Raw genomic sequence first — 15,172 nt, 5'->3', positions numbered from 1 at the left:
TAAATGCCGCATAATTACTACTACTACTACTACTACTACTAATAATAATAATAATAATAAGCCATGTGTTATTTTCATAAAATCATTGAATCGTAGAATGGGAAAGGACGTCACAGGTCATCTAGTCCAATCCTCTCAATGCAGGATCTAAGATAAGCTTCTGTGGAAAGGCTTTCTCTGCTGAAAGGCTGCAATACTCAGAGTTCCTACTTACCCTCTTACCTTATGTGGTGCTGAGAATGGGACCTGGCAAGAGGAACGTCTCTCTGTCCACTGTAGCCTTTCTGCAGAGGAGAAAATGGTCACGCTGCCTGGCTTTAATCACCCTTCTGGCTCAGAGGAAGACATGGAAGAGGAGGAGTCATCACTTGGGGGGTCATCACCCCCATTCCATAGGGACCACTCCAACAGTGAAGGAACCAGTGACTGAATTGAGCAGTGGTCCTTGAGAGGGTACGGCCAACAGCAAGTTTGGACCAGTCATCCTTCAGAAGGCCTCTTGTTGGTGAAAACAGCACCTTTCCTTGGCTGAGTTCCAGCCAGTACCTGCCTCAGTGACCTGTCCAAGGTACTGAAAGGCCAGTTATGATTCTGCATAGCCAACCTTGACTTGATTATTGGTCTAAATGTGACTCTGCCCTTTTCCTGTAAGTGCCACAACTTCAACCCAACCTCCCTTGGAAGTCCTAAGCAAAGCTAAGACAGGTCAGAATTCCTTAATATGTGTCTTCTAGCCTTGGGAAGTTGACAGGGCAAGCCAATATATGTTTACTCAGAAGCAAGTCCCACTGAAATAGGCACTTCAAGGCCAAGGGGAGGAAGAATCTTCATCTCTCTTTTGGGACCTAGAGCAGTGTTTCCCAACCTTTGGTCTCCAGCTGTTTTTGGACTACAACTCCCATCATCCCTAGCTAGCAAGACCAGTGGTCAGGGATGATGGGAATTGTAGTCCAAAAACAGCTGGAGACCAAAGGTTGGGAAACACTGACCTAGAGAACACTTCAGCAGTTTGATGGACAATGTCATTTACCTTTAACTTTCCAATTATTCTTAATTTCTAGAGCCATGTTCAAGATTCACTGGGAATATGTGGTTCTTTCTTTCTTTCTTTCTTTCTTTCTTTCTTTCTTTCTTTCTTTCTTTCTTTCTTTCTTTCTTAATGAAGATGGATATGGAAGTCATTTTTATTGTAAACTAATTGTAGCCCTGACACACACTAACAGAATCTCAAGCTTAGCTATATTTCAGTGTCGGTGTGCTAAAAGAATGACTAGCAATTATCTGCTGGATATTAGAATGGAATTTAGGGAGGGGGGTGAACCTGGAAAAAAAAATCTCCACTTGAAAGTAACACACAAGTGCCACTGATCTTGGAATGGGTAAAAGGGGGGCGGCTCTGGGGCATTGCTTTATTAAATTTCAATAAGTTATTTAAAGTTATTAATTAAATAAAGTTTATTTAACTTAAATAAATAACTTAAAGTTATTAAATTAAGTTATTTAAACAATTATCAACTAGTTGAAAGGTTAGATACAAACTTAACAAAATTTATGAAGAGCCTGCAATCAACCAACAGTCCAAAGATATTTGACATTAGACATTAGACATAGTCAACATATTGCCCTCCAGAAATTTTGAAGACTCCAGCTCCCATTAGCTCTAGCCAACACGGCCAATGGTCTGTAGTCATGGGAGTTGTAGTACAGCAACCTTTGAAAAACATCATGCAGGCTGCTCCTGACTTGGCCTGCTTCTGATAACAGGACTTAAGGTGGGGAAAATACTTGAAATTCACAAGCGGGCCATCTCTTGCCTGCAACCAGCTGGTCATTTGTATTGGCTGCTGAACACTGAGTACCTATTGCAGTTTGCTCAGAACCAAGCTCTGCACCTGAGAGGCACATAACCCCAAGTGGCTGGGAGTTGGCATGCATAGGAAGTGAGTGGATTTATGCTGACATCTCCAACTCCTGCACCTAGTCGCTCACAATAACACCTATTACATTTACTGCGACTTAAGGTTATCAAAGCAAAGAGGGGAGAGGGATTTGCTTATCTACAGTGGTACCTCGGGTTACAGACGCTTCAGGTTACAGACTGCGCTAACCCAGAAATAGTACCTCGGGTTAAGAACTTTACCTCAGGATGAGAACAGAAATTGCATGGCGGTGGTGGGAGGCCCCATTAGCTAAAGTGGTACCTCAGGTTAAGAACAGTTTCAGGTTAAGAACGGACCTCCGGAACGAATTAAGTTCTTAACCTGAGGTAACACTGTGATCATCTTCATTTTGTCCTTTTTTATATTATTGTTGTTATTATTGTTATCTCTACTTCCAGGCGCATGCATGCGCACAGAGAGAGAGAGAGAGAGAGAGAGAGAGAGAGAGAGAGAGAGAGAGAGAGAGACTGCTTTGTGTAACATCTAGCTTGAAAAAGAGTTCTGGGGAACTTGAAAACTAACTCACTGTTTTGTGACATTATGTTCGGTGCTAATAAAGGTATCACCCAGCTGTGAATTTTGTGGGGTTCACACAGAGAGAGAGAGACAGACACACTGTTCACCAACCAGCACAGCAGCCTTTGCTTTCTTTGTCCTTTCTGTTTCTGTAGGTATTATTACATTGCTTTCAAAGCACACGAAACTCCTCTGCCCAGCAAAGAAAGCTGTGTTGCTATTCTGCAGAAAGCCAAGCTGGAGAAATGGGCTCTCGGGAAAACAAAGGTAGGATAAGTTCTATCCCACTTTGTTTAGAGCAAAAGGTACATTCAACATGGCAGCCTTGTAACACACCTGCTTGCAAAGGGGATGGGAGAAGGAATCCGCTTATCTTTTCTGTGCTTGACAGCTGACTGTCCTCCTCACAACAGATTCCCATGGATTGTGAACTTGTTTTCTTCCCAGACAACAGCACTGCTTTTGGAGAGAAGGGATGTCCACACACACACAACACGCACTTTCTCAAGCATACATATGCACACAGATGACATTGTGGCCGCACAGTGTTCTTTGGAGATGCGCCAACCTTGAGGAATGCTGCCTCCTGCTCCTTTTGCTATAAGATTTGGGGAAACAAGGGACCTTCTGGGGCAGTAGCTTTTGCAATCAAGGATGCTCCACTGGCAAAGCAAAATAGGACCAATGCTTAAAAAAGTATGTGGTGCTCCTGTTATGTTCTCAGCAGAGCTTAATGGTGCAACTTAAGGGCTGATTCAACAGGGACATGGGTGGCGCTGTGGGTTAAACCACAGAGCCTAGGACTTGCTGATCAGAAGGTCGGCGGTTCGAATCCCTGCGACAGGGTTTGCTCCCGTTGCTCGGTCCCTGCTCCTGCCAACCTAGCAGTTCGAAAGCATGTCAAAGTGCAAGTAGATAAATAGGTACTACTCCAGCGGGAAGGTAAACGGTGTTTCCGTGCGCTGCTCTGGTTTGCCAGAATGCTGGCCACATGACCCGGAAGCTGTATGCTGGCTCCCTTGTCCAATAAAGCGAGATGAGCGCCGCAACCCCAGAGTCAGTCACAACTGGACCTAATGGTCAGGGGTCCCTTTACCTTTTACTAACTGTAGAAAGAAACACTGAGAGAAGATTAGGTTGTCTTTCTTTCTACATCTAAACCCCCCACCCACATTTCAAGTAACTCAACACAGGTATTGTTGCTTTACTCCCAAAAGTAATAAGGTTTGGGGGTACTCACAGGTCAGTTGAGTGAGGGATTTGTCATTCTCCCAGTTATCCACCAGGAGAGTGAGAACTGAGCTCAGTAAAAAGAAGCTGTTTTTCATGGTGGGTGGGTGGAGGAGAACCTGTTTGCTGTAGGGACGGATGGACTTATCCATTTTGATCTCTCATTCTCTCGTTTTGTCAATCATAAATTCGATTAACAAATTGCTGCTGAAATGTGGGAGTTGTTTTTTTTTTAAGCCTCATGAAGCACCAGGATTTTAGTGTGCCTAATAAACACATGTTTGTATGCAGTTTTTCCTGCCATACACCTATCTCCATACATCATGCATTATTTTCACTAATATACGCATTTCTGCCCAGCACTTTAACATATGCATTTTTGTACACATCGATTGGCTGGGTAGCCGTGCTGCAAAATTTAAAGGAGTTTGAACGATGGCTGTGTTTTGGTTCTCGTATTGTTTTGCAAAGTGTGAATTTGGTACGTTTGCTTTTAAATGCAAACTTAATCCGTTTCCTTTCCCATCCCATGTTTGCCAGAACCCAGCCTAGAAAATAATAACAGCCATCACCATAAAGAAATGCTATGCTACACATTCATCTATGAGCAATGTGGCAATGTACTTGACAATCCAACAGCCATCATCACTGTTCCTTTTGCTGTCACCCTCCAGAGTCCAGAACTCCCTGGTTAATTATTTTCTCGTACTTACGTGTCACATCACGTTTGACCTTGTTGGTTTCATTGCAGGTTTTCTTGAAGTATTACCACGTTGAACAACTGAACTTGTTTCTGCGTGAAGTTATAGGCAGGGTGGTGACTATGCAGGCTTATACGAAAGGATGGCTTGGAGCTAGGAGGTACAAGAAACTCAAAGAGAAAAGAACAAACAGTGCCATTGCCATTCAGTCAGGTAAATGTTCCCGAGTTCCCCTATATCATAGATGATCCCAGAGTTTCAAGCTGTTAAATTGCACACAAATTGCCTATTCATTTTCTTAATAGCTGGATGTTAAACCCCAAATAACATGTGGTGGGTTCTTCCTCTCCAGTTAACTGATGCCAGCATTACGCAGATTCATTGCTAACTTATCAACTTTGTAATCGCTAATGTCTTTGCTTAAACACATTTATAGGCTTTGCCTGTAAACAAAAGAAGAGCAGTGCTGTTAATTGTCTCTTCTGGGCTATGAAGCACACAAGAGAAATGAGGGGCTGCCTGGTGTGATGTTGATTTTTTTAAGGAAAGAGTACCCACATCTACATTCCAAATGATTGCTGTGTCTGCTGGGCCTGTTTCTGGAATGCCGAATATTCCTTCAGTTTGAATGCAGAACCTGTTTGGTCTAGAGGCTATGTTAGACTTCGTAGGATGCTCAGCATAGGAGGGATTTGTTTCAGGACACAAAAGAATCCCCAACAAACTGCCTGCCGTTTCTGCATTTTTTCAGTGGCCTACTGAATGCTCTGCATATATTATAGAATCATAGAGTTGGCAGGGACCACAAGGCTCATCCAGTCCAATCAGTGGCGTAGCGTGGGTTGTCAGCGCCCGGGGCCGCACAGAGGGAAACATACAGAGTACGCATCTGCATTCAGCTGCACAATGACATCTGCATCACCTGGGAGATCACAGCCACAGAGATAAGAGTCATTCCGTTGCCTGGAGAGATCACTTCTTGGTTCTTATTGAGAAGCCGTTTTCAGTGGAGCCCAACGACGGAAACACTCAGCTGGATTGAGGCAGCACCAGGTGCTGAAATTTTGCACCCCTAACAATTTTGTGCCCGAGGCAACCGCCCCTGTGCCCCACCCCCGCTACGCCACTGAGCCCAGCCTCCTGCAACCCAGGACTCTTTTACCCAACCCACAACCCTGAGATTAAGGATCTCATGAATGAGCTATCCAGGGTGGGATAACTCCATATACCCTGCCCTTGAAAATGTTACCTTTCAGATGTTTTTAAAGGCTACAGTCAACAAGAAGGATAGTCTTTCAGCACATGAAAGAGACCTCACAGAGGAATTTTATCATTTGTATTTTACACTGAGGGGAGATGTTAGAGTTGTATGCTGTGTTTTTGCCTGCTGATGAGCAGTGCAAGGCTGAAAGCAGCTTCTGATCTGGCAGGTGCCTTCCCTCAGAGCCAAAGAAAGCAAGGACATTGTTCCTTATGGGCCTCTGCCTCCAGGGTTGTCTCCTTTCACGTTGAGAGAGAGTGCTTTGCTGGGTTGAAAGCAAGCATGAGTCACTTGTGAGTTGAGGACTCTCCAACCGCATAGGATTATAGTAAGACTCAAAGACACATTATTTTAGGTTAATGGGCAAAATCAGGCCACAACTTTTATTGGTTACAACATGTGAGTAGTATTGGCTTAGGCATTGGATGAAACAGCAATAAAAGACTCCACCCGCACAGCCGGTAGTCAAATTGGGGTTAAGAAGAAGAAGAGTTTGGATTTGATATCCCGCTTTATCACTACCCGAAGGAGTCTCAAAGCGGATAACATTCTCCTTTCCCTTCCTCCCCTACAACAAACACTCTGTGAGGTGAGTGGGGCTGAGAGACTTCAAAGAAGTGTGACTGGCCCAAGGTCACCCAGCAGCTGCATGTGGAGGAGCGGAGACGCGAACCCGGTTCCCCAGATTACGAGTCTACCGCTCTTAACTACTACACCATGCTGGCTCCCAACCAATTAACAACCAATGGGAGGAGCTTGTTGATGCAAAAACAACTGGAAGCTCCCCCATGACATCACCGGGGGTTGTGCCATGGCCCTAGCCACCAGCAGGGCATCGGACAGGATCTACGACCGCTGGATTCCTTTGACGGAATACCCAAAAGAGGAGGGGTCGATGATGGCCCATACCCAATCCTCCAACACAGCACACATATTCCAATGCCTAACCGCCAATACCAGAAGGTTGTGGCGAATTGCTACGAGGTAGGTGGAAAAACCAAGAGGCTGGTGCCAATTTGCCAAATGGATAAAAAAAGTTCTACCAGGCCCCTTGGGCAACCAAGGCAACCAACCAAAGTCCATAGCAAGGTCAATATGCAAAAGAAGCTGACCTAAGAGAAAGGGAGGGCGGGAGATCCAAAGAAAGAAGGAACTGAATGGGAGCTGAGCGCTGCTGCGGCTGTTTAAACGCGGCTAGCCCCACCCACCAGCTGCCCCTATTGGTCGGCTGGAGGCTGCTCCCACTCACAACCCCTCCCCTCTGGGAGGAGGAGAGGCCTTCTAACCTGATGTGGGGAAGGGTTCGGTGAGATTTGTGGGCCATCTGTTACTCAGCCCTGCCTCTGACTCTCTCTGCCCTGTCCATTTTTTTGCTAAGAGGGGAGGAAAGGTTCCTATTTAAACAGGAACACAGTGGCATCCCATAGTCCGCAGCTGATGGTCTCCTAAATGCTTTCCATTACGTCAGCTGCACAGCTGACCTCCAGTGCAGGCAGACAGATGTTCCTGCAGATTGTAGCCTAGTTCAGAGCTGGAAATATATCAGAGAGCATCTTGTGCTGGCACAGACATGAGGGGTGGCATTGGTCTGCTGCGTGCTTTATCACATCAAGATGTAACGGATGTGCTTCATGTATTAAAACGGCTTGTTCTGTGTAGGGACCTGGGGGCCAAAAGGTTGCTGCTACCCTGACCTTTAAAAAACAATAATGGTTCACCATTAGTTGCTAAAGCGCTGGGCGCCATGTTCTGAATTTGCATATATTCAAACAACTCAACACATGCAAACAAGTGTTCGGCCACTGTTGTTCTTCCCACTGGGGGAGGTGGGAAACGTAATCAAAGAGCCCATGCTGTGACAGAAAGGCTGAAGGAACTGTTTGAAGCTGTAGGGAGCTGCTTAAACCTACTTCACTCATGAGCCCAGCATACAACAGGCCACTTCACCGGGAGAGCGCTTTGGTGGGGTGAGGAAGAAGGCTGAGGGCAGAAGGGATCAAAACGGTGGCCCGTTTTTCTGACTCTGCGGCAGCCTTCCCTTTAAAGCGAACCTAATTCACAACACATGGCTTTGTATTTTTAGCCTGGAGAGGATATGATGCACGCAGGAAGTTCAAGGATATAAAGAACAGAAGAACTGATGCTGCTATTCATATTCAAGCAGGTAATTAAAACAATATTTTCACAGCTGACACCTATTTTACTGCGGGTAACTTCCCATGTCAGTGTTTGTGTCTGGCAGAAATCAAGCGCAGCCAAAACAAAAGGAACTTAAACGCGCTTCTCCTGACTGCTCATTTCCCTGTGCCTGAAGTTCAAATTCAGCATTCAGGCACCTGGTGGAGAAGCTGCCTCTGACCAGGGTCCACATGACTCAACTCATAATACAGCAGCCCTATTGTCAGTCTTACAGGCATCCCAGCGTTCTGTATTATATCATTGCTACCCTTTGGGAAGGGACGCGGGTGGCGCTGTGGGTTAAACCACAGAGACTAGGACTTGCCAATCAGATGGTCGGCGGTTCGAATCCCCACGACGAGGTGCGCTCCCATTGCTCGGTCCCTGCTCCTGCCAACCTAGCAGTTCAAAAGCACATCAAAGTGCAAGTAGATAAATAGGTACCACTCCGGCGGGAAGGTAAACGGCTTTTCCGTGCGCTGCTCTGGTTCTCCAGAAGCGGCTTAGTCATGCTGGCCACATGACCTGGAAGCTGTACACCGGCTCCCTCGGCCAATAAAGCGAGATGAGCGCCGCAACCCCAGAGTTGGTCACGACTGGACCTAATAGTCAGGGGTCCCTTTACCTTTACCTTTGTGGGGGGAAACCCTTGGTATGGTTTTTAAAAAAACTTTGCTTCACAAAAAGCAAACAAGGTGGTAAGGTGCTCATTATCCAAAGAGGCAATACAGTGGTACTTTGGGTTACATATGCTTCAGGTTACATAAGCTTCAGGTTACAGACTCCGCTAACCCAGAAATATTACCTCGGGTTAAGAACTTTGCTTCAGGATGAGAACAGAAATCGCGCGGCGGCAGTGGGAGGCCCCATTAGTGGTGCTTCAGGTTAAGGACAGTTTCAGGTTAAAAACGGACCTCCAGAATGAATTAACTACGTAACCAGAGGTACCACTGTACATCTTTAGAGTAGGCAGATTCATACCATTTTTTTTATAAGAGGTAGTAGTCAAGGTGTTAGGAACTCTGAAATAAATGGGACCAATATGAGAAAAGCCTTGGCATGTTCTAGACTAGAGGCAAGTGTGCAGAACTTCCCCACCTGCTTCTTCCTCACAGAACACACCCACCCACACACCGCCACCACTGCTTTTTTTGAGGCAAAAAATAAAATAAAAATAAAAATGGGGGAGTTCAACACAAAGGTTATTTGTTTGTTTACTATTGTGGGCTGAATCGTGGTGCCACCGCACCCACACCCCCGTGCAGTGGCTAAATGCAAGATGTGATTAATAAACTCAAGCAGACCATGATCTGTGTTAGAAATGGCCACAACTTCATTGATACAGGTGGATTTTTGGCTCAGGCATTGGGTGTATATCTGTTCCAGGCTCCCCAGAGCAAATAATAATAATAATAATAATAATAATAATAATAATAATAATTTTTAAAAGGTAAGGGAACTCAGTTCCTCCAACTTCCTGCATATATATATATATATATATATATATATATATATATATATATATATATAACTACCCTGCCCACAAGTCCTTGGAAATTCTCCATTAAGGGATGCTTCCAAATAAGCTGGGCTGCAACACACGAAACCTGATAGGAATCCCCCAAATTTGGACAAAGGCAACAACTGTGAGGTGTTGCTTTACCAGCCTATACAATACCTACGTCTTTCCATTCCAAGGGGATGAGGGTGCTACTGTGGTCTAAACCACTGAGCCTCATGGGCTTGCCAATCAAAAGGTCGCCGGTTCGAATCCCCATGACGGAGTGAGCTCCCATTGCTCTGTCCCAGCTCCTGCCATCTTAGCAGTTAGAAAGCACGCCAAAAAGTGCAAGTAGATAAATAGATACCACTTTGGCAGGAAGGTAAACAGAGTTTCCATGCACTCTTGTTTCCATCACAGTGTTCCATTGTGCCAGTAATTGTTTAGTCATGCTGGCCACATGACCCGGAAGCTGTATGCCGGCTCCCTCGGCCAATAAAGCAAGATGAGCACGACTGTACCTAATGGTCAGGGGCACCTTTACCTTTACCTGTCCAGGGGTCCTTTACCTTTTTGCCTTTACCTTTCCATTCCAGTCCCGTCCCTCTTTCATTATTATTGCTATGAGGATGCAGGTTCCCTGGTAATATTCATCAGGAAATGCTTTTCCTAGGATCATATATCATGCACTCTGGGAGAGCTTTGTTTATACTGCGGTGTTTATACTCTAGGGTTGCCTCTGAGCACAGAAATTCCCATCGCTCAGCTGAGCTCATCACCGCCTCCCATGGTTGTGGGGCAGGGGCACTCAGTCCATACCTGCCATAGGTGTGTGAGGCCTTAGAAGGCACTCCCCACCACGTGCACAAGGAGGGATGTGCTGCTTCTAGAAACACATTCAATAATAAAAAGGGTTTTTTGATGCTCAAATGGACCGATTCACATATTCAGCCAATGTCTGCATCTGATCCTCTGTAGCCGGCACTTGGAAAACGACTCCACATTTCTGCCAGGCTCAGAAGGAATGGCATATTTATCACTCGCTGTGCCCTGCATTGATGCACAGGCAGCGCTGCTCCCACAGGAAGGCACAGCTGTTTTTCAAGTTTGATACTGTGGTTGCCAGGCAGTTGCCTGAGGACGGGTTTTGATGGTTGGGCACCAGCTGTTGCTCCGCGTAGTACTTGAGAAGGCATAACTAAACCAGGCAGGGACAGCACCAGAATTTTTTTTTTAAATGGGGTGGGGGGGACACAGAGGAGGCAAAGTGTATTTCTAGGTGACTGAGTTGAGTTGTGTCCTGTATGCTAAGATCTCTGAAATAAAAATAACGGTGTGTTAATGACTGAAGTTCAGCAATGAAGGGCAGGTGGAGGAAGGGGTGCTAGTGCTGCCTGTGAAACCCTGTGGCTGCGAGCCTTTCCCGTTCTGCTGGGGGCTAGTGCAGCGTGAGCCACCTCAAGACACAAATACCTGCATTCCCTGTTAGGCATGACAGACCACAGTTGATGCAGCGTAGCAAGGACAACAAACATTTCTAAATCAAATTCTAGCTCCCAGAAAAGTGACTTGTCATGGTATTGGATTGGATGCTGTAACATGGATATTTATTCCTGCAAAAGGAGCAAGTTATATGAAGTGTAGGTGTGTTCCCATGAGGCAAGACATAGTAATAGCAGCAAGAACCTTTATTGAACCAACAGAACTGGACAACAGGGGCAAAGCAACTGCTTATATACATTTCTGAAGGCCTGGGCCCCTCCCACTCCCAATGCCATTGGTTGTCTAAACCTCCAAGCTGCGAATCATGACTCAGAGTTTAAGGGCCAATGGCAGAGGTCCAAATCCTGAAATGTTCTGCGATTGGATATCATGTATCGAATCGGAACACAGGGGCTCAGAATCCTTAGTCCAGACTCAAGCTCAGGCAAACACAGACCACCGAATACATAAGCGTTAACATGGATATTCATTCCTGCGAATAGAGCAAGTTATATATTATATTAACCATTTTATTTATCGGGCACTCATGGGCACTTTTGCCCCAAACAAATCGCACCACTGGTATGGTAGGCCGGCTACTCTTTTCAGCAGCCATTTTGTGCTGGCACACACAATACATCTATCGATAGATGCGTACCGGCGCCGCATATATTTTTTTTAACCAAGAAAAGCACTAATGATAGCAATAAGATAGTGTCATTTCCTCCATCCTTGAGGAGAGCAGCTTTGTTATGAGGGGGGGATGTGAATGTGTTTCCTGAACATGGGGTACTGCGTGAATGTTGGGGTTACGGAATGGAAAAGCACGAAAGGGAGAATGGAGTGGAATGAGAGGAACCAAGAGCAGAAGCACTCTTCACAGCAACAGGTTAAGGCAAGTCCCCCTTGTTTATCTCTACATCCATATTTCCAAAATATAAGCAGCAGTTACTATGTGGTAGCCATTTCCCCTCTGGTTTTGCTAGACTACAGATGTGCGATGCTCAGAGTACAGTGGTACCTCGGGTTACATACGCTTCAGGTTACATACGCTTCAGGTTACACACTCCGCTAACCCAGAAATAGTGCTTCAGGTTAAGAACTTTGCTTCAGGATGAGAACAGAAATCGGGCTCTGGCGGCACGGCAGCAGCAGGAGGCCCCATTAGCTAAAGTGGTGCTTCAGGTTAAGAACAGTTTCAGGTTAAGTACGGACCTCTGGAACGAATTAAGTACTTAACCTGAGGTACCACTGTATGATGCCTTTTCTATGGCTCTTTCAGTGCCAGAGGAAGACTTTTGTTATTCATCCCGGTTTCTAAATAACATTTTGAATCTGCTGTAGACTGCTGTGGCTTAGTGTGCTTTCAATACAAACCGTAAACTACTAGTTATACTGTCTTTGTTATGAGGAAAGCTTCTCTTTTGGTCCGCCCCACCCCCACCCCCTTTTTATCGCTTACTGTTGATTTTAATTATTGCATCCTGTGTTTTCAGTATTGCCTTCACAAACCACTCAGGGAATGTTTATTGATGGGTAGTCAAGTAATTTATTTTTAAAACACAGGAATGCTCGTGTTAGATCAACACTGCTTGGTGTTTCGAAGACCCAACCCCCCAGTGCTCACAATGGGGTTGTAATTAAGGGACAATGTTTCATTCACAAGAAATATGATCAGCCTAACACTGAAAGCACGAGGAATTTTGATTCTGCGAAGTGCATCGGTTGCACTTGTTACCTAGGCATTCAAAGAACTATCTAATTAAAATATATGTCTCTGGAAGAAAAACGAAAAGAAAAGAAAAGGAGAATGTTACAGGGGGTGGGGAGGAAGAAAGGTGGTCTTGAAATTTAGGAAGCACTTGGCTTACTTGTTTCTACAGCGGGGCTGATACTGAGATTTGTTTTCCTTTCATCTCCTTCCCAGTAAAAGCAGCACTGAGGCTTATCCCTTTAGCTTCCTCAGAACTTTCTTTCAGAATTCCCGATCTATTACCAGCACATTCACATACCAGAAACAAGATGCCTTTTCATGCTGTCAACCTTTTTCATCTGAAATGTAAATTAATTCTTGCCTTGACAGAGATCAAAGGGGGGGTATTAACCTTATTGGACCCTTCCCTCATCAGAATCTGTTCCAAAGACTATGAGGCTGGTGTTGTTGGGATGTGGGGAAAGGCGGGGGGACGGGCGGGGGGGACGCAGAGTCTTCAGTGTTATCTATGGCCCTCCTGCAGGCAGGTCCCCCTGTCTACAAGTTGCCATTTCAAAGGCTGTGGTTTCTTTTGTAAATGACCTTATCATTGCTTCATACTGTGTGAAAAATGATTTGCCTGAATAATTCTTCCAGGATTAGCCTGCTCATTTTAATTGTTGCAAGGGGCGGTTGTGGGGGGGGGGGGGAAGAGGCCTTCATTCAGATTTCAGGATATCCTCTGAGTGGTTTTGACAGCAAGAGATCTTGGCCGGATAGAAAAATGTACATATGGCTTCTGATGGGGGGGAGAGCTGATTTGTTCAGGTTGCTCATTTCCTTGCAGTGCGGTCTTTTGAGGCGGGCTCCATTTGCATTTTGAAAATAAACAGATGCCTTTCGCATACCCGAGCGGCTGGGCTAGGCGTTCTCAGTGGAATCAAGGAGAACAGCAGCAGACATCAGATGAAATGTTGGAATGGGTGGGGAGCAAATGTTTGTTTCTATCCTCCAGTGGGGATAGAAATTTTATTTATGTTTTTAAAAACCCAAATGCACTTGAGCATCCGTTCCCTGAGAGGAAGTACAGTGGTACCTCGGGTTACATACGCTTCAGGTTACATACACTTCAGGTTACAGACTCCGCTAACCCAGAAATATTACCTCGGGTTAAGAACTTTGTTTCAGGATGAGAACAGAAATTGTGCTCTGGCGGCGCAGCAGCAGCGGGAGGTCCCATTAGCTAAAGTGGTGCTTCAGGTTAAGAACAGTTTCAGGTTAAGTATGGACCTCCGGAACGAATTAAGAACTTAACCTGAGGTATCACTGTATAGTGCTGCCACAGAACAAGTCACTGCAGAGTTGAGGAAGGAGAAAGCTGATCCTAGAATTTGAAGTCCTGCACTTATTTAAACTGGAAGTAAAGAGGTGGCTGCAGGATTAATAATTTCTGCTCATTGTTGCTCAGTCTCTCTCTGCTTTGATATACAGTGGTACCTCAGGTTAAGTACTTAATTCGTTCCGGAGGTCCGTTCTTAACCTGAAACTGTTCTTAACCTGAAGCACCACTTTAGTTAATGGGGCCTCCCGCTGCTGCCACGCCGCCGAAGCACAATTTCTGTTCTCATCCTGAAGCAAAGTACTTAACCCGAGGTAGTATTTCTGGGTTAGCGGAGTCTGTAACCTGAAGCGTATGTAACCTGAGGTACCACTGTAATTATTATTGAATTTCCTTTTTTATTTTTTATAAATTGACTTCAAATTAGTCGCATTGTTTCATTAGGTTAGAGTGTGGTGCTGATAACCCCAAGGTTGCAGGTTCGATCCATGTATGTAAAAGGTAAAGGGACCCCTGACCATTAGGTCCAGTTGTGGCCGACTCTGGGGTTGCTGCGCTCATCTCACTTTACTGGCCGAGGGAGACGGCGTACAGCTTCCAGGTCATGTGGCCAGCATGACTAAGCCGCTTCTGGCAAACCAGAGCAGTGCACGGAAACGCCGTTTACCTTCCCGCCGGAGCGGTACCTATTTATCTACTTGCACTTTGACGTGCTTTCGAACTGCTAGGTTGGCAGGAGCAGGGACCAAGCAACGGGAGCTCACTCCATCGCAGGGATTCGAACTGCCGACTTTCTGATCGGCAAGTCCTAGGCTCTGTGGTTTACCCCACAGCACCACATGCGTCCCTGTATGAGGCAGCTGCATATTCCTGCGTTGCAGAGGGCTGGACTAGATGACCCTCAGGGTCCCTTCCAGCTCTACAGTTCTAGGATTCTGTATATTGACTTCCCACCCCCACTTCCCCAGTGTTCTTGTTCAATCCCTTTTCTCCTGTGTTATATACCAAACGTTTATCTATTCCAGAAATCCCTCTGATAACGATTACTTGTATCATTTTTCATCCTCTGTTCGTATCTCGAATCTTGCCCACAGTTTCATTTGATTGTAGTACTTTTTCCAACAGCCCCCAAAAAGGCCTCCATTCTTCTATTTAAAAGTTCATCATTTTGATCTCTTAATATTGTTGTCGGCTTTGCGATTTCAGCATAGTCCATTACATTTAAAAGCCATTCCTTCCTCATTGGTACCTTCTATTCTTTCCATTTCAGTGCATATAGCATTCTAGCTACTCTTGTCACATCCATAAGTAGTTTGATTAATTTCTTCAGA

The 15,172-nt window shown here is 45.4% G+C and overlaps 1 protein-coding gene across 1 annotated transcript in view; it reads left to right on the top strand.

The window, feature by feature from the left end:
- The window catches only part of MYO3B (myosin IIIB), a 288,566-nt gene that overhangs the window by 193,829 nt on the left and 79,565 nt on the right, over nt 1–15,172 (top strand). Inside the window, exons 28-30 of the mRNA XM_081899516.1 lie at nt 2,612–2,723; nt 4,438–4,600; nt 7,732–7,812. Of these exons, the coding sequence (XP_081755642.1) occupies nt 2,612–2,723; nt 4,438–4,600; nt 7,732–7,812 (356 nt within the window). The remainder of the gene's footprint in view (nt 1–2,611; nt 2,724–4,437; nt 4,601–7,731; nt 7,813–15,172) is intronic.

This window comes from Podarcis melisellensis (assembly GCF_964234715.1).
Source record: "Podarcis melisellensis genome assembly, chromosome: 1".
NCBI lineage: Eukaryota > Metazoa > Chordata > Lepidosauria > Squamata > Lacertidae > Podarcis > Podarcis melisellensis.
The sequence above is the reverse complement of the archived record's forward strand: the minus strand, read 5'-3'. Positions and strand labels throughout refer to the sequence as shown.